Source organism: Coloeus monedula (genome assembly GCF_965178545.1).
Source record: "Coloeus monedula genome assembly, chromosome: 2".
Lineage (NCBI taxonomy): Eukaryota > Metazoa > Chordata > Aves > Passeriformes > Corvidae > Coloeus > Coloeus monedula.
Genome location: NC_138782.1, coordinates 53,615,855 through 53,640,372, shown reverse-complemented (window position 1 = coordinate 53,640,372; position 24,518 = coordinate 53,615,855). Strand labels below are relative to the sequence as shown.

The window sequence follows — 24,518 nt, the reverse complement described above, 5'->3', positions numbered from 1 at the left end:
TTGTGCTATCAAGGTCCATGTTGGTTTCCTGATGTTCCAACCTACCTGCCATCATCAGAGCTAATGAGACAGAATTTTAACTCAGTCACCTCTCCAGTTTTTAACTAAGAGCTTCTATAATAAAGATAACATTGTTGCAGAAGTTGAGAAGTCAGCATAAAAATGAGCAGCTCTTTCCCAGAGATTCTGAAGTAGTGTATGTCACTGTATAGCTAAACTGTTAATATAATTTAAACCACTAAATAAATCTTGATTTTGTTCTTGACTTATGTGACAACGATGTTCTTATTTTAAATTGACAGTTAGTTTTTCAGTAAACCAGATGCAGTGTATATAAAATATTACAGCTGTTATGCAAACCAGCAATTCCTGGAGCCATTTTGTCCTGTTTTTAAATTGACAGATCAAGCAAACAACTTTAAAAGTATATGATTTATTTCTTTTTAAAAGCTATATTAGAAATATTGCATACTGTTGCCACAGTGGTTTTGTAGCTCTTGTGGTCTCAAACTTGTAACATGGACAGTACACCTATGTAATAATTTATTAAAAAGACTATAGATAGAGTGCTACCTTTGGCACTGCTGAAGAATGCCAAATGAACTGTTCAAGAGACTAGTCAGTCTAGTCTGTAAATAAAACAGGTTAGGAAACAATGTAGAAGAAGTTTCTCAGACTCTAGCTCTCTTATTCTAGTTTAGAATAAGAGAATCAGTGGAAGAGTCCACATGTAAAGCTTGCCAGGAAAGGTTGGCTGGTTTTGTTTGTCTTGGCCCGGATCATTTCCTTGAATTGGTTTACAGCATGCCACAATAAAACACCGCATCCATAAGTCTGAGTGGTGAACTGGTTTTGTTGCTGGTTAAAGCATTTATAGAATTATGTCCACAGAGACTATTGCAGTGCCTTATCAGCATTCCTCAGCCATGTTTAGGGAATATTCTTCAGGCTTAAAGAGACATTCGGTTTATGTTACATACCAAAGTAAAAAAGGGAAAGTTTCCAGGATGCATGTTGGTAGATACCACAAAGAATTACAGCTAAGTAACACAGTTTTGGAAAAACAAATAATATGTAGTCATCCATTTAAACCCTTTGTTAAAAACAACCTCTTTCCCCACACCAAGTACAACTAAAGCTTCTTTAAAAAAAACCCAACAGAATAAAACAAACCAAAAAACCTGCAACCCAAACCTTTTTTAGAGCTTTAGACAGAGTTAAAGAACTTATACCTACAGCTTTATGTAATGTCTGTAAAATGTAAGTCAGGAACAGTAACTTCAAAAGTAAAATAATAATAAAAAAATGATTAAATCTGGAAAGTTGAGGACTTTATCCTGAAAGGTTGAAAGACTGTGTATTCTAAATCAAAATTTTCAAACCTTTTTGGCAGCAATAAGTGACTTCTAACTGTGAGGAACAAGTAGAGTAGTAGTCTGAATGAAACAATCTCAAACTCCTAAAACTGACATTGATTATATATGCATGTCTTGTGCAAATCTCCATTTCCAAAGATGCACTTCTGTCTTAGAGAGCAGGTTTTTTTCTGTGCTTATCTGAGAGCAGCTATTTTCAATTTGCCTCACCTACATGTTACTCTTCCTCCAAATACTTACAAGGAACCATAACTTGCCATCACACCGTTTTCAACTGACTAGATCCCAGCTGTCATTTAATCAGGAATTTTTGCTAGCAAGACACCTATTTCTGCCTGTTCATCAGATTCATAGAATGACAGAATAGCCCTCTTTGAAAGGGACTGACCTCAAAAGATCATGTAGTCCAACCTTTCATGGGAAAGGGAGCATAGATGAGATTATCCAGCACCCTGGTTCCAGCCCTGTTAGTCCAGTGATTTCATCTCTGCAGTGGCTAGAAATGTTTCATTACTAAAAAGACACAGTGCAGCATTTGATACTACTGCTTGACTTCTTGGAACACCAATTGCATGGATTCATGCAGACCATCACAATTAAAGAGCTTCAAAATATTTTTGAAGACCACCAAACAATGTGTTAGCCCTTCATACAATGTTCTGCATTATGAGTCTGAGGTAAAGCTGTATTAGTAGGCCACTGCAATCTATGATCGCTCTTTTTGCTGAGCTATTTTTCCCCTCCCTTCATTGGGAGGCAGAATTTGGTTGATTTGCTTTTCAGTGCTTTTGAGATGGAAGGTAAGCACTTTTCAAGTTAATTACTGAGCAGTAAATTTTACACATCCCTAAACCAGATAAAGGTCCATTTATTTTTGCAAAAGGGTTGCTTTTGGTGTCTCCTGCCTTTAGAAATAGTAACTTCTTTTTTCTATAATTAATTTCTTTTCCAAGACTGATGATCCACTACTCTCTGTTATGTTTCTTGTATGCTTTCTAAGATGAATCCATGAACATCCACAGAGCACTGACTCCACATGTTCCCTAACAAACAGCTTATGTCTCCAGCGGCCTGCTCAAAGCCATACCAATATCTGCAGGCCTGCTAGTGAATGCCAAATTGATAACTACTATGTTCAGTTTTTATCAGTGATTTTTTTTAAAAAAAAGGTAATCTCATTTTCCAGACTTCCATGCAGCAGAGAGCTGGCAATGTTTTACAAAAGTTGTTCCCAAATAAATAGAACATTACTTGTTCCATAATCATTAGTAATTTAATTGATTGCATTGTTTAGTTCATTTTTATGTCAGTGCAGAATATCTATATCTGTCATAGCAAATAAATGGTATTTAAGCAAATTCTTACTTAGCTGATATAATTAATGTACTAGAACAGGAGCCACCATAGATATCAAATTGCAACACTAGAGAATGAAACTTCAAAGCTGATGGCCACCTTCACCGATTTGGTTGATTTTGCCTTTTCTTTTTCAGATTTATGAAGGCTTAAGGATTATTTTTTAGGTAGCTATGTCTATTTGAGCATTTAGCCTTTACTATGTTTTTTCTTTACCTACCTCTTTATTGCAATTGCTATCTTCTTCTTCAAATAAAGATGGAATTTTCTCTATTTTTTTCTAGTAAAGAATGTGGTTTACTTTATTCCTGTAATTTCCCAAATATTCTTCCCAGTTAATCTGTCTTTCAGTACATGAATATTTCTTAAATTATAAACCATGAAATTTTGTGTGCTTTAGGAAGTGGTCACAGCCATGAAACCCCTAGGGGAACAGCCAGCTGGTAGCAGAGCAAGACCCACCTCTGTCTGTAGCTGCAACAGCCTATGGGGCTTACACAGCCTGTAAGCCTTCACTGCGGTTTTGAGAGGTCTTAAGGGAAGAGGAGAGTGGATTTTTTTTTCCCAGAGGGATGGATCCCAAAGTGGGCCATGCTTGCAGAAAATTACATTAATCGAGAGTTTAATTACTTGAGATCATGTGTGGATCAAAGCAGTGCCTCATTTTTCTAAAGTTCCAAACAGAGGCATCAGGACCCAAGAGCACACACTCTGTGTTGGAAGCACTGACAAATGTGTGCAATGTGAATTCATCTCATTGTGATGATTGCTTAGTCCTACCTGTTCTTTCAATCTTGCTTCTGCAGAGAATCTAGTGCAAAGAGTTTTTTCAATGCTAAAACCCTAATTACCCAGGCACTAGTCTGGTAATTTCTGATATATGTACCTATGGTTTTTCAGTAAATAGCTGTTTTTAAATTGAACACCAGCAGTCCTGTTGGCCTGAACACTTCTTACCTTTTGTCCCCTGGGATGTTTAGATCAGCAGAGTTGTAGTGTCATGCATGACTTCATGTCTTTTTTGACTCAGTGTACAGAAGGCTTCCTGATATTGTGGATGATACCTGATTTGCATAAATTCTGCAAAGATTACAGATTAATTCATTTTTTCTTGGCCATACAGTGCTAATATTAATTTGAGTTGCAAGTAGGAAGTAAGGGTTGTAACTAATAAAAATAAGGTTGATGTTTCTTCTTCTTGTTCTGTTGTAGAACATTATTTATAGTAGTGGAATCATTTATTTTAAAAGCAAAAACTGATAATAATCCTACAGAGGTAGGAAAACAAGTGTCTGCAGTTTCTGTAAATGGGTAGCTTGCTTGCTCAGAATTTATCATCCTCCTTTGAAGTAGAATGATCACATTTGTTTTATTTCCAGCATGGCGTCAAATAGATGTCTGTAATCATCCTGATAGATTGCCATAATTTTCTTCTGCTGCTTTTCTAATTACTGCAAATAGCCTGGGAAATTTTAATTGTTTCCATTTAATTTATTATAACCATATTAATTGTAAAATAAATAAAAGAGAGATTTCTTAATATGACAGGTGCTTTCTAATAACAACCGTCTCTTTATTTCCTCAGCCTCAGTACAGTTTCCATGGCAGAGATCTGTTTCACATAACAAAGTGCCCTATTATATCAAGTAAGTTTGCCTTGATTCTTTTTTCTTAAGCATAACAGAGGGTCCTATCAGCGTAACTTAGCAGAAAAACATAGGTACTAAGTAGTTGCAAGAAATGATATCAAGAGTTTCTCTACGTAGAGTTACACTGCCTATACGATAAAGTTATGTTTATTGCTTTGCATGCTGTTAACTTAGAAATATGTAAAAAGAAGTAAATGACAAACCCTGATTAAAAACCTCGCTCAGACAAGAAACAGCAGAGCCACTCCAGTGTAATAGATTGTCAGTGTTCAAACTGAACTTGTTCTTATGTGTGCGGCTCAGAGTATAAACTGTAGAGGGGAAAAAAACCTGAATAAATAATGTATTTAAAATTACAAAGTTTATAACCTAGAGCAGAACAGTGGTGACTAATATCTATTGAGCCCATTCATCATTTTGTGCAAAATTCTTTTGGCAGTAGACATGCCTTGTCTGTCCTTTTGTCATCTTCTTTACTTGATGGAAGTTTTTATAGTGCTTCATGTTAAGGTAAATTTTACAAATATCTTGATTACCAAAAGGAATGATTAAGATACTTATTTCTAAAATAATGGGGAATACCTAAGTTACAGAGCTGTAGAGATCTCAAGGTGTTCTACTCAGAGCAATCCCTAACTTTGCTTTTCATACTCTACCAATGTTTATTTTGTTTGCCAGTACTTTTAAGGTCAAAGATTGCAGCTTTGAGAGGAAGATAGGTCTTTGCCAGAGAGGTAAATGGAATTTTAAGAAGGTACTGTGTATGAGTGAGACCCAGAGTACTTCATTTTAGGCTGAAGGAAATCTGTGTTAAAATGTTACCAGTTTGGTTTAAGAAAAGAGTAGGGTTTTTAAGTCTGTAGGATGACTATGAATTGGACCTGAAGATAGTTCATTTTAAAAGAATGTGAGGGTTTTTTTACTATTGCATATTGCTTGTAACTCTGTGAGCCACATTTTGTGCTTCAAACAATTTACAAGTACTTGAGAGCTTTGAAAAGCAGGTAGCAATAAATCTATGTCAATCAAAGCTGTTAGCATTCTTGAGATGTGACAGTTGTTTTTAAACTGTCATATGAAGATTAATTTCTTTAAAGGGTCTGAGTAGGTAACCAGAAAAAGCAAAAACCTACTTTGAACATCCTTGAATTCTCTATAAAAGCATTTGTGCTTCTGCTCAAAAGTTTTGCAAGGGGCAGTGAGAACTGTGACACGCTGGAGAAGAGGTTCCTGCCTCCCTCCCTAGTGGAAGAGGAGAGGGCAGAAGTTGGATGTGGAGGCATACTCACTGCTCAGACTCAGGCAGAAGTGCTGTTAAAATGATCATACCTGCAGCAGTAATTCAAGGAAAATGCCTAAGTGGCAAACTTCAGAAAACAAGAGGAGAACTACCCTAAACCTGTCATTTTTTCTAGTGGTTATGTCCTTAGTGGGTGTTGAAAGATTCATGTTCCTGTTCTACCTTATCAGAGTCGATAGCTGGATCTGGGGACATGAGTGGGCCTCAGAGTGTTCTGTGGAGCTCACCAGTACATTCAGGGTTAGGAACAGATGGAACAAGCTAAGATATACCTTCTGATCTGTGCTGAGCAAGGCAAAGATTTTAAACTTGAGTATTTCATATGCATATCTTTGTTTTTCTTATCTAATACATTCTTCTAAGTTTCTGAGGATCTCTCTTACCCTACTTCAGCCAAAGTTCAGTTTTTGAGAAATCTTTTTTTTTTTTTTCATTTTTTTCATTGCTGATTCAGAAGAAGGTCTTTCCAGTATGTGCACTAGGTGCAATCTTTCACCAGTTGGTGGCAAAGCATCCCCTGGTACAGTGGCCTTGCTCTCATAGTAGTGTGTTGGCAGCCCTAGAGCTAGACTGTGGAATGAAGCCAGCTGGGGCTCAGAAACAAACCCCAACATCTCTTAGAAATTGTTTTTAGTGGTCTTGCACAGAAAGTTTAATAAGGGGGCAGAAGTGTAGAGCAAGTTCTTTAAGGGTTGAGGTCTTTATAGTATCAGAGACCACTGTTTTATATTCAGGATGGCTTTAATGAAGTCAACAGAATTAACTACTGCATCTCAAATAAGACTTTTCCAGTAATCTTACCCTACTTTCAACATGATATATGCTGCTGAAGCAATGTCTTGATTCTTGTGTCTTGAAAAAGAATGATGGTACATGTAACTGGTAGGATTTATTTATTTTGAAAAGCTTGAGGATTTCAGAAGCTTCACAGTCTGGAAAGCAGATTGACCTTGGCAGTTTCCTACATTTTTTATTTCTTACTGATCTAAACTTCATTGTTTTCAGCAGCATCTAGATAAATCAGAGAATTGTGGAAGATAAAGCAGGAAATAGCTAGTTCTGAACTTCATTTGCTTTGTTATGATCAGGCTGGAGAGTACTCTTGGCTTTAAATACCCTTTTAAATCTTTGTCTGTTACTTAATTCCAGACACAGTTTAAAGAAGAGAGAAAAACAATACTGACAAGAAAAACTTGCTTGTTTGGAATGATTACATGAGTAAGACAATTCAAGAGAACAGTCAATAAGATTTAATGGTGGTTTTTATATAGAAAGAAAAGCTAGCAAAGAGGGAGAAACTGTCTTAATTTTCTCTTTTTTTTAAATTATACTAACGTCTTTCAATGAGTTGCCTTTGATATAAAAAACAGCATGATTAGAAGGAACAGTTGCAGTAAGTCTCAAAACTTTTATCATTTGAGAGCAACTGACTGTATTTGCAGGAAGACTTCTATGTTCAGAGGGAAGATTTAAGATACCAGTTGTTCATTTTATGGTATAGCAGAACACGAATAATAAAAGTATTATCCGATGATTGGTGGCTGAAAAATGAGAAGTTTTAAAATTAATTCTGAAACATAAATGCTAATCGAAATCAGGTTACTTAAATTCTGAATAAGAACACTTTTTTTTAGATAACCATGAATTCATACCTTTACTTCATTTTGATAGCTTTTTGTAAGTGTCCTTGAATGTAAAATATTCAGAAAGTGGCATAGCTGCAGATGATGATGATGTGCCTCTGTTAAGATGAGTATTTGGGAAAAATAAGAGAAAGAACCAACTGCACTCTACAACTTTATTGCACACAGAATGTAGTTTAAAAAAAAACTAGGGAACTGCACCTAAGAAGGCAGGAGGAATTACTTTAGGCAGCACTTAATCTGTAAGGAGAATGTCAAAATGATGCAAGATGTCTGTATTTTCAGATAAGAAGCACTTTGGTTCCTGACACCAGAGGTAGTTTACATGAGTAGAGAGAAGTGGCTCAGTGGAAGGTCTTTGGTGTGGTGGCTTTGGAGTCCAGTTGGTTCTTTCCACCCCTTTTGCTAACAGTTGGCACATCTGCCCTTTCTGGGATTGTATTTAATCAGGTAATGAAGCATAGGAAATATCAAAAAGCCAGGGTACAACCTCCTCTGCCCTATAAGTTCAGACAGAGGCAGTCTGGCTTGGAGCATTTTGGAAAGGATCAACTATCCTGCTTAGCTGGAAGAAGGATTTTGGCCCAGGTTTATCAAGGTGTGTGTCTCCTGGGCTGTGGTAGATATTTGATAGAACTGAACTTATACACATGATTTACCCTGTCACTTTTCTTCTCTTGAATCATCTTACTGTCTAAGTCAGATTTGTGAAATGTTGCTGCCTCTGTTGATGTGATTTTATTTAATCCTTTTTGCGTCCTGTTTGATTTTTTTTCTTAATGCCAGTTATAGAATATTTTATATTTTTGTAGTCTGTGTCTTCTCTGTCACAGTAAAATTCAATGAAAACCTTAATCTGTAAAATCCTGGGACTGCTAAAAAAAAAAAAACAACATAGTCTTTCATACTTTTTAAATTGACCTAATAAGCATATGGAGGGGAATACAACACAGAAGGTACAGTATTTATCAGTGCACTTTAGGTGATGAGAGCGTGAGGTTTGGACAAAAGGTTTGGCAAACTTGCTATTGAATAAGTTTTTCATAGGTTGGTTTGTAAAGGTTTGTGATTCAATAGGGAAAAATTTCTGTTGTTGTTTGTTTATAACTATATAAGACATCCTTGGCCTCCGTAACAGTAAATGAAAGAAATAAAGCCTTTATTACGTAGCATTTAAATAAAAATATTCTAAAGAGAAACAGAATAATAAATGAAACACTATGATCATTAAGTATCCATGAGGGAAACATGATGAATGTGCAGGAAGCATAATTTCCCTAGTATTTCTCACTTTTTCTTTTAAGTATAATTTAAGTGTACTTCAGCCATGTACCTTTCAATGGTATAAATTATTAGATATTTGTGTTGTGCAGAAGAAACAAAAAGGTAATATAGAAGAGGTCACAGTGAGTTTAATCTCATGCAGGACATTACATTGGGAGAGCAATTTCTTGTTGCAACCATTAAATTGATCGATATCAAATGCCATAGTTGCCCTGGTTACTTTTCTGTAATCCTGCAAAGTGGCTGGCATCACCAGCGTCTTAGAAATCCTATTTTATCACCTCCTATATCGTGTTCAGCTTTGTGGGAGACTGGATTAAAATGTTTTCTGCATCTCCATGTTTTAAGACTCCTCAGAAAGTCTTTCCTGATGTTTGGTTTATGCCTGTGTGGGGAAGAGGGAGAGAACTAATGGAACAGAGGAAAAAAAAATTTTTTTCTTATTCTAATTATATCCGTAATCTCATTCTTGTAAGTATTAGGTGTTTCCCTTAGAAGGGAAAACAAAATCTAATTTACAGAGGAGGTAATACAGGTTTGAGGGTTTGAGAGTTTCTTCAATTACCAGTTCCTGTGCTAGTCTTTGTTTTCAATTAAAGAAATGCAGTAGCACGTTTCTCTGAAGTGATTTCAAAATATCTGCATATAAATTGTTCTAGCAATCTCTAAGGTGCAATTCCCTTGTGATGCATTATGCCAACTCTTTTCACCACAAAACAGTATTTTCTAATGGGCTTAAAAAAAAGAAGAAGAAAATATGCAGTATCTAGACAAAACACCACGACATAAAGTGGGGATGTTATGCCATTCGAAATTTGGCAAGGGTAGCAAAGTCAGAGTTCTGAGTGCTGTCAATTCATTAGTGATCAGTAAAGATTCTGATTTCGGGTAATATTTTGTGCAGATAACTACAGGAATAGAAAGGTACTTAATATCATGCCAGAGTGCTGTTTCTTGTGGTGTTCGCCTGTGATTATCAACAGAGGCCTTGTCCGTGATAAGAAATGATAAAAAAGACCCACAAATCTGTCTCTAGTTTTCTTTCTTGTACAAAAAAGATGAAATAGAACAAATGGATTTTTTTTTCACAACTCCATGGGCATCTTGAAACACTTGGAGATGTAGAACTCAATCCATTCATTTCAACAGGACTGTTCTTTCATTTCTAAAGAGAATAAATTACATGTTAACTGTTTCTTAGCTTTTTATTTACAATTGGGAAGTGTTTTTAAAATGGATTATCTTTGCCAATTATAATTAGAAAGATGCCAGCAAACATAATGGCTAAGAAAAACAGATTGTAAGGGCAAATGTTTGTCTATGCTTTAGAGCACTTCATTAACATGTGGGGGGTTTGTAGTTTGGAGTATTTGATGGTTATCATGTTTTTTAGTTAGTGGAATTTACACAAATGCATTTAGACTTTTTGAATTACACTGCTTTGTCAGGTAATATGTTCATGCATGCATGTTTTGCTGTGTGGCTCATATTGGGTCCATAAGTTTGGCAGAAGAGATTTAGAAGACTCTTGCTCTGAATAACTCATTCTTTTGACAGTAACAAAACCCTTGCTTCTCAGTGAAATGCTTTTAATTCTTCCCTGACTAAACCACGAGGAAAGATGTAATATGTTCTTGCCACTTGGGTTACTGCCCTGTAGAGGAGCTCACTTCTGTAATAGCAGAAATCCCTCCTTATGCCACCCACTGAACAGAATGAAATCTAGTAACCGGGGCTCCAGTACACCTTGAAAAAAATTTTTTTTGTGCCATCTACAAGTGAAAGGAATAATGAGTCCTATTGTTCACCTTCAATCAAAGTTAATAATCACCTCACTCTATGAGTAGTTCTTGACATTAGCAGGGTACTTGCAAGAGAAGATGCTCCTTGGCACAGTCATCGCTGTTACCTGGGACAGAAGTGCCATGGTAGTTGTAACAGAGAGGGAAGACTCTGCAGGTTTCTCTGCTCTTGGTTAAGTGCTTGTTTTGAATTTTTTTGGTTCAGTGAGATGACTTTTTTACAGTTCTTATTAAAATTACATTCCTGGGGTTTTTTTCCATGGCTCTGTCCGGAGTAGTCTGGCTTTGGTGCCTAAATGAAACCTACCCATGGAATATATTTAATGGTGGTAGCAGCACTGCCCATGACAGTGAAGCTGCTGCCTCCCGTGACCTGAACAGACTGTTGAGCTGGTGATTCATTCACTCTTAGCCCATTCCTCTTCTCTGTGGGATCCTCGTACAGAATTGCTTGGCTGTTACCAATGGTTTCTTGCTAGGTGTTTTGGGATTAGGCTGGCACAGTCATGTTCACCCTCTGTAGTCACTTAGCAGCTGTCAGGTAGTACTGACTGCAAGGTAATTATGGAAGGGATTCTCTCTCACCTTTTTTCAGTTTCACCAGATGATGTTCACTTGGCCTCCTTTGTCATGTTCTCAAATTCTGTGTGCAATAGAAAGAAACTGAGTGATGAGTTTTAAAAACCCATTGGTCTTTATGCAATCTGGCACAAATGTATTAATTTTGCAAATAAAAGAGAAACATAAAAATATTTTATGGTCATTATTTTATTAGGCATAAATTTCATGTTTTGTGTTTTTCTGTAAAGAGAAAACTGCACTAAATGGAGAAACAAGATTACAGTGCAGGATACAGGGCTTTTTGATATCTCATTCACTTTTTCTGCTTCCTGTAAAGTAAACAAAAAATTTTTTAAAAGTGGGGTTTTTTTTGGTATGGCATGTTGTCACTATTAAGGTGATTTTAGCTACAACTGTAGTGAAACTCTGTATTTAAAGTATGCAATTTCAATAATGAAACCGTTGTTTGTTCTTAATTCTTGGAAACTTGATTAAAGGGATAAAGTTTGATTAGTAAAATCAGTTCTTATGCATTGCATATGGGTTTATAAATTACTTAGAAGCTGGAATCTAAATTGCAATTAACTATACCCACATCCTAATCAAGGACTTAACTATTTTTTCTTCTATTTTTAAAAAATAATTAAAAAAAAAAAAAAGGAAAGGTCTCTGGACCTAGCTAAATAACCTTTGCACTCCTGCTGCACCTCTCAGGAATATCCTTACAGCCCCCCACTAGTCAGAAATATATTTGTTCATGGAACCATATTTCTAATGCCAGAAAATAGGGAAATAAAAGCTGTGATTCAACGAAGTCCCTATAATCACGGCTAGTTTTGACATCATAGTTTGTAAGGCAGTTAGCAGGACTTATCTAAATTGCATGTAGTTTACATGCAGTGTTTGCATTAATATTTCAACATTTAAAATAGAGGGAAATGTATTTCTGTGTATACCTGTATGTACAGCTTCTCTCACAGTACTGCTGCCTGCCTTTATTTTTAACACAGAAGTTTGACGGTGTTTTCATTAAGGCTTGTCGTACATGAAATCCCTATTTGTGCTTGGTCTTTGCATATTAAGTGCTTTAAGTAATTAATTTTGAGTTAATTATTTTTAAATTGAATGTTACAATTAACCCATCAGCCCAGGTACAAATATCCAGCTCCATTATCAGTGTTTCCATTTGTTTAAAGTTTATTAATAGAGTTGCACCCTTCCCAGTTAAAATTTTTCCCAGTAAAAAAATCACAAACTTGCCCCTTTTCAAGCTACAAACCACTGGTACACCATAAGAGTTACCTTTCCTGTGTTTACTGTATACTTTTACAAGTGTTTTGAGGTGTGTTAGATGTATTTTAATACTTTTTGTAGGTGTTTCACTTGCATTTTGATTCCAAGGCCAAACCCCCCACCCAGTCTTAATAGCCAGCAGCTATTTCTAGCTGCAGAGCCATTACTCTGCAGGCAAGTTCCATGGCAACCTGAATACCTGAATTTTAATGAAGGCATTGTATTCCCTTATCTCTAACTGATACCACCCCCCTTGACAACGATGAGCCATTGGTGGACAGAGATGATCCATCAAAGGGAAAGCACCAATCGCCTTGGACCGAAGGGGCGGGCTGTGGGCGGATTGGGGGCGGAGCAAAAACTATAAAAAGGACGAAGCCGAGAGGCGGGCTCTCTTCTCTCTTCCCCTCTTGCTCTCTCCAGACTAGCTGTGGGAGACATTGGTGCTGGGGCATTCAAAGCCTTACCCCTTTTAAGGGGCTTTTAGTAATTTTTTAAAGTCAACCCAGCACTGCAAGTTCTTTTTCTGTACCTAAGGTCTAGTGCTGTCTCAGCCAGAAGATCTCATATCCCTGCACTCCTGGGGCATACCATCTACTGAGCCATAGGATCCCAAATTTTTATATTTTTCTGATTTCTGTAATTTTTCAATTTTTCTGTTTTCAATAAACTAATCTTTTTAAGAGTTGTCTCATTTCTCACAGGCTTTATTTTTCTCAGAATATCCTAAGAAATCCTTTTCACCTATGATCCTGATGGTAAAATCACTTGTTTTGGGGTTTGTTATTTTGTTTTGGGGCATGACTTTTGGAGGTTGCTTCTTAGGGAAGTTGAGTTAAAGCAGTGTCCTTAAAACAAGCTTTATTAAACTGATCACATGTTGTATCCATTTGTGGGCAGTTGCAATAGGTTTAGTCAACAATTCTAAATGAGCAGCATGATATTTGTGGCATCCTCTTAACGTGATAGTGCAGACATTTGGCAACTTCAGGAGTAGCTTTGAGATTATTAAATAAGCTGAGCAGTATGAACCATTATATTGTATTTTCTCTTCCTATTTACTTCAGTATTTACTGAGGCTGTACATATTCTTTTTTCCAATATACTGTATTCTTTTGACACCAGGGTGAAAATGCTGGACAGTCACCTGCCTTTACCATGGCAAAGCATAACATCTATATATATTCTTTCTTGTTGCTGGCTCCACGATGATTTATTGGTGTGCCTTTTCCAGGAAAAGCTACTTGTTTTTGAAATCACTTTTCTGGATAAGGATAAGAATAGTGATGTTTTAGAAGTCTTTCTAAAAAGTGCAAACCCACTGATTTACTGGTGTGCATTAACTTTGGTGTTCAGCATTACCAGAGCCTCGACCACCTTATTGGAAATTTGAAATGTGAATGCAATTCATATGACAATGATATCAAAATGAAATCAAATAAAAGCTTCTATTCAGCAAAATGTGTTTTTTGTAAATGTAAACATGTATTTTAGTGTTTTCTTCTGAATTGAGGAGAGTTTACTGTAGTATTTTGGATTCAACCAAGGTCTGATAGAATTGTTTTGATTATTGTATATAGCTCTCTTATTTAAATATAGTCATGTGCAGGGCTTCTTCTTCCTTTCAGTCAGCTACTAGGGAGTAATCACAAAGAGGGAAAAGAGGATTTGTACCTACTCTATTAATAGGAAGTACATATTTTGCCTATGAACTTCCATGAAAAACACCCTACAAAGTTGTGATGGTGCCACATAGACAAATGAGATCCATGGCAGAGTATGAAGCATGATGATGGGGAGAAGCTCTCTCTGAATACCTAGACTAGACTCAAAGCTGGAAGGGTTATCCTGGTGTATGGACTGTAAAATGAGGATCACGTCCCATGTACAGAGATCATGCACTTTCCAGTGGTGTATGTTTGAGGCTGATGCATACACAAAAGGGTCCTCAGCACTTACTTTGTTAGGAGCTTGCCTTCCCTTATGGTATGCGTCCTCTCTCTGCAGTTTGTCGGAGCAAGGACTTTCTATCCAATTTTTTGTACCACCTAGCATAAAAGGGTTTATTCTTGGTTGGTTTCTCAATTAAAAAATAAACAATGATGATAAATTACTGTGCACCTACTGAGGTACAGCCATTTATGTATAGCAAATGATGATACAGTTCACTACGTTTAATGCCAAAATGGCATTTAAAGTCATTATTTATAACCAAGTATTCATCTATGTTGGAAAAAAAAATAGGTACACTTACAGTTTTTAAGTTGAAACAAAGGTGAAATACTTAGTGTTCTCTGATCATTACTGTTAAATTTGCTAACATAGCATAATTTCATTTTCATTAACTTTTAAGGGGAATCCTATGATCCTTTTAACAAGACTTCTCTGATTAATTACCTTGCAAATCTAATTCAAATGTAAATACTTTGTGAGATAATGTGCAATCATTACAGCAGTTAATATTGATAAATACAAGTAAAGCGTGGCTTGTAGAAGGGAATTGGAGATTTCAGTGGACCTGACATGTTTTGACCTCTATGGCTGCCTGCTTGAAACCCTGATAAACTGAAACAGCAACACTAAACAGTAGGTTAAGGGATGAAGCCTATTGAATCTCTGTTCTGTGAACAGCGGTGTAGAGCACACCCCCTAAATCAACATATTTATTGATTGGTTGTGTGAACAGTGATCAGGGTTCCCACTGGACTCCATGTTCTTGAAGGTCCTTTCCAACCTAAAAGATCATGTTACATGTTAAATAAATGTTACAGGTAAAGCTTAAAGTAATTCTTTGTGTTCTGATACGTGTGCTCAGATATGCAAGGAAGATTGAAATAAAATCTCAATACTTTTAAAATTGTTTTTGCAACTGTATTTATTGTTTTACAGCACAGGAAATTTTTTATTTTATCTTCTTAGTGTACCTCTTAGCTGCAGGGTCAGAGTCCAGCTGTTACCATAACACTTAGAATCAGAAGTAAATGTTGTTAAACAGGGATCAGCTATTGTCTGACTAACATTGTGATTATAAAATCAAGGATCTGGGTGGTACAGATCATGTATTTTAATTAGAGCTGAGGGATTTCTTGCACTTAAATGCAGAAAATCAGAAAATCTTTAAGATTTTATTCATTGGAAGTGCATATGTGTATTTCCTGAAACTTTGATTACTTTGTTCCTTTGTAGTCATGAGACACAGACAACTTGTTGGGATCATCCAAAAATGACTGATCTCTTCCAGTCCTTAGGTGAGTGCATTCATTAAAACATTGTGATTTTTATTCCATGAATAAAAGCTGCATTTGGATACTGACCATGCTTGAGTTCCCATGAACTGAGTATAACAGCATTTCCCATTTTGTGATGAGACACACCTTGCCCAAAACCTACTGCCTTGGTCATGCCATGTATTGTCTTTTGGTAATATTAATTCTGAACCATATGCTCTGACTGTATGCTTTAATGCAGTACCTTTTTTTTTTTCTATTAACTTCACAAGGAATTGTCCAGTGATACAGTCTCTCTGCATGTTTAAACCAGGGTGCTGGTCTGCGAGGAACTAATTTTGGTAATAATTAGAGCAGCTCCCTTCTCAGTAAAAGATAAACTGTATTATGAACTGTTCAACTAGTTCAACATACCCTGATAGCATCAACGTTTACTGTGAAATCTCCCGTTCTAAGGAGAGGAAGGGGAAAAATGCTGTTAGGTGAGGAAAAAATGTTACTGTACCAATTCGTTTCTATAACAGAGTTTACAGCTATGTGACTGTAAAGCCCGGTTTACAAAGTCATTTAAGTCAATTATAGCTTAAACCATTTTTTTCTGTTAATGTGACATTTGCTGCCCTGTGTTTCCTGTTATCTGATGGAGTTATAAATTATTTGCGAAACTTACTGTATTTGAGTAATTGCCTGGAAACTACATACCAGTGCATTATATGTATGTGAAACTCTCCTGTATGTATATGTATTACATGTGTCAAATAGTGTCAGCATTTCTGCAGGGCCACTCTCTTTAAGGTCCTGGACTGTCAGAATCAGGAGGCTTTCCCTAAAGGTGGATCAGGTTGAGGTCCCAACTTGTCAGGTCTTTTAATTTGTTGTTAATGTTCTGATACATTCTATTAATTCATTGCAGAGAAGGGATATCAGACTTTTTCCAAAATATGAAGATTTATACATAAAGGAAAGTTATGGGCTCTATTTTTAGGGCTGCTCATGTTTCTGTTCTGCTGTTTCAGCCGACTTGAACAATGTGCGCTTCTCTGCCTACCGCACGGCCATCAAAATCCGGAGACTGCAGAAAGCACTGTGCTGTGAGTTGGGCCTTTGAGGCAAATTGTTTCTCTACAGTATTTGGGGAAGGGAGGGTCAGCTTCAGTCTAACAACATTAACAGTGGGCCAGAGTCATCCTTGACACACTGTCAACCAGCAAAATGGCAAGAAGAATTGCTAACAGTAGGTGTCATTATTGCAAATAAATAAAATAAATTAATAAAAAAAAGAGGTGCAGCAGGTAAGTTGAAATGGTATGCCCACTAAGAATTGTTTGTATCTCCAATTTTCTGTTCTGCAGGTATTATTTATATTGGTAGGTATTTAAAAAGCACTTCTTATTATATCACAATTATGACTTAGTTCAGCAGCAAGTTGCAGGATTACCATGTTCATTCAAAATTTAGCAGCCTCAGAAGTGATAGATCACAAGATCTTGTCCTGGCCTCTGGACTTGGGACTTCAAGTCACACAGCAAGTACCACACTGCAGTTCTGTCCTGTGCAAAGCAAGCTGAATTTTAAAAACTATTAGGACTATGAATGGAAAATGAAATACATAAGAACATACATCTAACAGAAAGAAAATAGAGTGAAGTAGAAAAAGCAGAAGGAAACTGGACAATTTTGGAAGGAGATGTGGGATGTGAATGAGTGTGAAGGTCGCAGATTTTGGACCTTTTGAAAGGTCTTGGCAACAGAGGGTATAAAGATGTATGATATTACCAAATTTTCTTGTTATAAATTAGGAGTCCTCGGCATGGAAGGACTTTTCAGCCCTGAGGAGTGCACAGTACTGCAGGCTGAGTAGGAACACAAGAAGTGCAAAGCCCTCCTAGGGGTGCAAGCGTGAAAGGAGCTGCACAAAGAGGGATCCCTTCCCACCCTCCAGGTGGTTAGTTTTCTTTACAGCCTAGAAGACAGCAGTCTGAACTTAGCTGGACTTCAGATATGCATCAAACTAAATGAAGCTTTGCCTGAGATGGTAGCTAGCTACTCCAGAAGCTGGACTGTATCTGTGCAGTACAGGCTCTTAGGAGTACCTCTCGCCACTTCTTCTTATGATGTGGTCCCACCAAGGACTACACCTTCATCTCCCAGCAGATGAAGACTAAAGACTATTACGAGCTTTTTCCTTGTCAGTGTTCTGGGTATAAAGTATTCATCAACATGTACCTAAAAACAAAAAACAAAGCAAGAGATCAGAAAGCAAAGTAAAATTCTCCTTGTGTGAGCTGCTCCACAGGGAAGAGTGGGAAACAACAGACTGCATGTGGCAGATGCTAGTCATGCTGCCTATTTCTGACAGACATACAGCTTTTCTAGTGACCTGTGTACATCAAGCTTCACTTTTGTTACTTCTAATAAGCTTTGAAGAGGTACATACTTTCAGCTTTTGCTTTTACTGCAAAATATATCAATTTCTCTAATAACTGCTATGGTTAGCTCTCCTCATTCACAGATTTCAGAAATGCCATCCTGTTGTCTCCAGTTTCAGGGGAGGGAGGTGGAAGTGAGGACAGAAGGAAATAGTAAGAAGTAAAGAGAATACTTCAGTTTGAAAGAGCTAGGAGTAAAACATCTCTACAAGTCCAGTCTGCCTCATTATCAGTGAAGCTGTTTGTTTGTTCCATCTTTGGGCTTCATGGGAGGGGGCAACAGCCAAAAAAATCTTTTTCTTTATTATACATGTGCTTGATAAAGAATCAAGGTAGGGAAGGAGTCGTCTTCTGTGCTACTGCCATTCATTCTTTGGTCTGAGTTACTTTAGTCTTCCATTGTACTTCCTATAATTGTAACTGCAGATGCATTTTAAAGGTGTTTGGTTGCCGAATGCTTCAGAAAGGCTTATGTGCTAAGGCAAAGAAAACATCAAAACAAATCATCAAAAATGGAGGTCACTGTAAAATGTGACAAATTGCTGTCACGGCCATGGTGTGTATATAATGTCAAAGGCATGTTTGGTGGGAACTGCCAAGAGCACAGCTGGAGCTGGATGCACAGTTCCACTTGCACCTGATAGATTTTGGCTTTGCAGTGGGGACTGATAATACAGTGTGAATGCTTTACAAGCAGATTCAGGACCAATTTCACTTTAGAAAGTTCATTTGAGAGCTGTACTTTAGAAGACTTTGCTGATGCCTTATCTCTTCTTGGTAAGCGTCAAAAATCCTTGGCTTTGGGGAAGTTAATCACATTTTCCTCATTCTCCTTTTAAAATGAGAAGGTAGAGTTGTGTTTCTTCTTGTTTTGTTTTTTGACTTGTAGATTCCCTCAGAGACATACATTTTCATATACATGTATGTATTTTGCAGGAATATAAGAAAGATTGCAAGTTGGAAATAACAAATTCTTAGCCTCTCTGTCTTGGATTATGTGGGGCAGATGTAGTGAAAGCGCTTTCCACTGTAGCAGAAGAACGGGGCCAGAGAGAGTGTTCTGTGTTGCAGATTGTACTGGGCAACTGTGCAGCACCAGGTCCTGACTATGTTTTATTCTTGTGCAGCATACTTTAGCTCATTTTCAAGAAATTATAATGCCCCAGATACTGAAGTGTAGTACTGAAAGGCAAGAAGGGAACAGAATCACCATGCATACTCAGAATTCTGTTGCTGAGTTCCTCTAGGTGATTTGAAATTTAAGAATCTTAATAGGAATGTCAACCATACAAGGGGAAAAAAATGGAACATTCAGACACCAGGGACTAAAAGTGAGAGCTGTGAGCACTTCCCTCAGTGCAGTCTCTTTGCAGGAACTGCTATCATTTGCAAGGTCTTTTTAATACAAAAACTCTACAGTAATGCCTGACTATTTTCCATGGGGTTACAGCAGCTTCAAATTTGCCATTAGCAGCTGCATGTAGTTACTTGCTTCTGAGTCACACACTCACATCTGCTTTAGCAGTGCTGAATGATATGGTTTCTATTTATAGTTTTTCTTTGGGAAAGTCTCCTTGCTGCAGAAAGGGAAGAAATGGCCCTTATGCCCTTTGGTTGGTTAAAAGCAGGATTGGTCATTCAGCATATTTAAGCAGATGCAGAATGGTACTGCAAAAATGCACTGAAAGCTGTGTAGGCATTGTACCAGGAATGGCATAACAGGATAACTGCCTGTCTTATTCAGCCAGGTGAGTGCTGAAGTAAGCAGGAATGGAAGTAATTTCCTCTGGTTGTTCTCCATGGATAGTGCCATCTGAAAGTGTAAGTTTAGCTTAATTTGCATTAGTATAGCATCAGAGTTGTTGTGGTTTTTAGTACAAAAATACTGGAAGTACCTCTCCCAGGTCCTTCTGGAATGCTTAGGCAGAAATGTGAATGAGAAATCTTAATGCCATAAGGTCAAGACAAGAAGTTAGCATGCTTAGTGTCTGTTGAATTGCTGTTTTCAGTGCAAGGATGGTTATGTTAAGCCAAACCCAAAGGCTACAGCTTTCTGGAATTCCAAAGCTTTCTGAATTTTCACAGGCTTTAGAAGGGGCAGGTTTTGTGTGCTGTCAGTCTGTTTTATGAAGCTAATTACCTGCTTTTAGTCAGCCATTAAATACCTTGCAGAAACAGGTTGCAAAATAACCAGAAAACACAAAAACCCCCAAATGAACAAACAAGCAAAAAACTCCCACAACCCAAACCTAAACCAAAAGCTAACTCCAAAACAAAACCAGAAAACTGGTTGCATTAATTTTTATGGTGTTTTCTTTGTCATAAAGGTTTTTGAAATCATTAATAGAAAGTGTGAAAAGTGGCCATCTGAGTTCAGTATTTATGTGATCGGATAGCAGGTTAGCCTCACTTGGCTTCACCCCACACCCTCCGCAGCTCAAAAAAGTAGTCAGGGTTACACTGTGAACTGTTTGTGGGTTCATGTTGTTTCTAAATATCCCTGTGAGCCTTTTCCAGTGTATCACATCCTTTCCAGCTGCTGTAGAAGATTATGCTGCAGTGAGTGTATTGCCAAACATTTCGGCTACCTCAGGTCAAACTAGTGGCAAGGTGTTTTGCTGCAATTACCAGTCTGCCCCTTTGATAAATAGATGGCTGGCATTTGTTTGCAAGCCCAAGAGAAGGACTTAAAATATCCCCAAACAAACAAACAAGAAAATGAAAAACAAACAAATGTAAACCTCTGCAAATTTGATGCTGTGAAGTTGGAGCAGAATGTACCAATTTTAGTGCAGGAGACGAAAGGCAAGGGCTGTGAGGTACTGTTTCTCTCTTTAAAAACATGTGAAGAAGGGTAGATGAGGGAAAAGGGTTTGGGAATGTAACCTTCTTTTGGTAGATGATTATTGAGTTCTTGACAGAATCGCTCATAGCGGTTAATGTTATCTTGCTCCTGCTTCTTTTTCTGCTGTACTTGTTTTCCAACCCAGATAGAATTACACAATTTTCACAGGCTGCAAATCTGGAGTCCTTATTTAACATTTTTATTCTCCTCCTCTGTTCTTGTGAGACCCCACTTGGATACTGCATGCAGATCTGGGCCCTCAGCACAGGAAAGATGTGGACCTGTTGGAGCAGGTCAACAGGCAAGCAATGAAGATGACTGGGGGCTGGAGCACCTCTCCCATAAGGAAAGGCTGAGAGAGCTGAGGTTGTTCATCCTGGAGAAGAGAAGGCTCCAGGGAGACCTTATAGCAACCTTTCAGTACCTAAAGGAGGCTTGTAAAAAATAGGGAAAGGAACATTTTTAAAAAGCCAGATTGTGATAGGACAAGGGGATACACTTCTAAACTAAAAGAGGAGACATTTAGATTAGATATTAGAAAGAAATACTTTACTGTGAGGGTGGTGAAACACTGGCACAGGTTGCCCAAAGAAGTTGTGGATGCTCTCTCCCTGTCACTGTTCAAAGCCAGGCTGGATGGGACTTCAAGCAACCCGATCTAGTGGGAGGTGTCCCTGCCCATGGCAACAGGGTTGGAACTAGATGATCTTTAAGGTCCCTTCCAACAAAAATCATTTTCTGATTCTATGATTCATTCTGATGATTGATGAAGAGCAGTTCACAGCACGTCAAAGATTAACATGTTAATTTTATTTTTTTGTTTGAGAGATGACATTTATAGTGCGAGTGTGTTACTGACTCTTCACAAACAGCCCACTATGAGCTTGTAATATACTTCAACTGCGTGTTATGTATATTGTAGCAAGCATACTAATACATTGCAACTATTTTTTTACTTAAAGTCCTTGCTTCTGTAAAAAAAAGTCACTGAGGACTATACCATGTATTCCTCTTTTCTGCTTCCTTTTGCAAAAGGAATTAGAAGAGCTCATTGATGGCCTTTTATTTTCACCATGCAAACCCCAGATTTTCAGAGTCATATTTGAATGGTTTTGAGAGCAAAACCCTTCTCCTGGGTAAGATATTCATTGCATCACCAACTGCTTATATAAAGAATTCTGTAATAAAGGAGATAAAAATATTTTTAAATAAATAAATAGCATTTAGTGTTATGGAAAACTACAGTGAATACTGTTCCTGTGTCCCTCTCCCTGCTTTCTTTTAAGCCCTAATTTAGCAACTGTTCAGTTAATCAGGCCTCATTACATTATTACGACCTTTAAGAAAGAGTTCTTACCTAAGAATTTGTACAAAAGTGATCGTCATTTTATAGGATTTTGCTTTATGGTAAATGCGAAGAATCCTGTAAGCCTAGTGAATTGTCTGTGTGTGCATCCAAAGTTAGGATCCTCTAATTATACAGACTACTTCAGCAGCTATTTTAATGCCGTTCTGAGCAGGGTCATTATGATGTTCTTATTCTAGTTTTTTTTTAAATATATAGTATCAAAATGCTGTTGACTTGTCACAGAGAATGTTTTGTCACTATAATGTTACTAAAGGAAAGCCACTGGGCCAGTTGTTTGCAGTGTTTGCCACAATTTGCACATGAGCAATTATTGTCAATGCTATGCTCAGGCATCTACATTCACACTTTTTTGTAAAAAATTTCTTTCTATTTTTTTTTTAACTTACTATTTTTTTTTAAACCTATTATTAGTGGACCTGTTGGACCTGAACACAACAAGTGAAGTTTTCAAACAGCACAAGTTGAGTCAAAATGATCAGCTGATTGGTGTCCAGGATGTGATCAGCTGTCTCACTACCATCTACAGTGGACTTGAAGAGAAACACAAAGATATGGTGAATGTTCCTCTCTGTGTAGACATGTGTCTTAACTGGCTACTCAACGTGTATGATAGGTAAGAAAAATGGGGTTTTTTTGTCACTGCGCGTACCCCCAGGAATTATAAATTATAACGCCTTAAAAGCTTCTTTATTGAAAGGTTATCTTTTGATGGTTTTGAGTCCATAACGAAAGTGTAGTTGCATGCAATGAGATGTTTCTTATGCTGTCCTGCTCAGCACTGAACTAAGGTTACACTGCTTTTACACTACTAACAAAGAAACACTGAAAGGATTTCAAGAAACGTGTATGTGAGTAGAGAGCTAGAACACTGCTTTAGCTGTGTTCCTATAGGGAATGTTCCAAATTTTCCAGACTGATTGCCATTCATATCAGATTCTATTTCTGCCATAGGTGGGGACAGTTGTTTCATGTATTTTACACTTAGTTACTTGCACACATAATCCTGGAAGAGCTCCCTGCACCGAATCCTCTATCAGATGGAGGTTGTTCTGATCTCAGCATTAAAGCCTGTCTGATTCTGGAGGGTCAGCAGTGTTCTAGTTCTGGGTCAATGCCAGCATGTACAGCTCCTGCCATGGATCAGTTCTGAGGGCTGGTGTTACGTGGTCCACCTGCCCCTGTTCTGGCAGCAAGGCTGTGTTTCCCAAGGGCATTGAGTTTGCCTCAAGAATGTTTTGGAATGCTTACAGTAAGAACTTGTGGGTTTATATAAATACACATTTGCGGTTTCCAGAGAGAACTAAGTCCCAAAAAACATGAGAATGTCCACTCCAGCAGCCCCTTGTGGTTTTGGCCAGTTCTTTCTGAGCCCCTTGCCCCTTCTTTCTTCTACTGGAAATTGAACTCTGCCCTCTCTGCCCTGCCCTATGTCAGCCTGCATGACCTGCAACCAATCTGCTTTAATTAAGTTGTGCTTTATAGTCATGAGTTCGTTGTTTATTTTTCTTAGTGGCATTCGCTATTCTTATCTCCATTGTGTAGTGAAAACTGGAGAAAGACTTGGTTTCTATCAGCTCCTCCGTGCCCTATAATGTGTCTCCTTACATTGCTTCAGCAAAGGCATTTCAGGACTCTTCTGGAGCTGACTAAAGTCTCAGCAGTGCAGTACAGGTTGTGGTCACTTCAGTGTCTCTGATTGAATATGTGCTATACTTCAGAGCTATAAACAGAATTACAAATCAGAATTTCTGAGCTCCATGAGGGTGGTTACAAAATTTATTTCTTTCTCTCCATTTGAAGTTGAAAAGAGCAAAAGTATTTCTTGAATAGTGATAAAAATTCTTATACCTGGCTTTGCAAAAGGGAGCTTTTACTTGCAGATGTATGCATTATCTTCAATATGTTCACTCAGTCCCAAATTCTAAGAGTTCATAGCTTTTTTCTTTTTCCCCTCAGAGGATTACATACCAGTTCTCCTATACTTCATGGATATATTACTTTATTTTGGTTTTCGGGGAGAGGGAAGGAGGGAACAGAGTACATAGAACCATTTATCATTTATGTGGTGGCTACTGGCATTCAAACATTGCTGTTAAATATTGTGACATTCTTGTTAGTCGGACTTCTCCTCATTACTGATGAAAAATTAGAGGGTCCATCAAATATTAACTAGGACTTCTTCCTGCAATTATTTTTATTTTGTAAAGTTCTGTATTGTGAGTGAATAAACACATCACTTGCAAACATTGCAGTAGATTAGGTGAGTTGCTTGACTTAAATGTTACTGGCAGTTTAGAATAAGACACATAATAATGTCAGAGAATTTTTTGTAGTTACTGGTTGGGTTTTGTTTTCTTTCAGACAGAACACAAATCTATTGTATT

General features: G+C 37.4%; 1 protein-coding gene across 1 annotated transcript in view; it reads left to right on the top strand.

Moving 5' to 3' along the window:
• Nucleotides 1-24,518, top strand: part of UTRN (utrophin) — a 324,375-nt gene that overhangs the window by 248,057 nt on the left and 51,800 nt on the right. Inside the window, exons 58-61 of the mRNA XM_082303315.1 lie at nucleotides 4,318-4,378; nucleotides 15,451-15,512; nucleotides 16,508-16,582; nucleotides 22,546-22,747. Coding sequence (XP_082159441.1) covers nucleotides 4,318-4,378; nucleotides 15,451-15,512; nucleotides 16,508-16,582; nucleotides 22,546-22,747 — 400 coding nt within the window. The remainder of the gene's footprint in view (nucleotides 1-4,317; nucleotides 4,379-15,450; nucleotides 15,513-16,507; nucleotides 16,583-22,545; nucleotides 22,748-24,518) is intronic.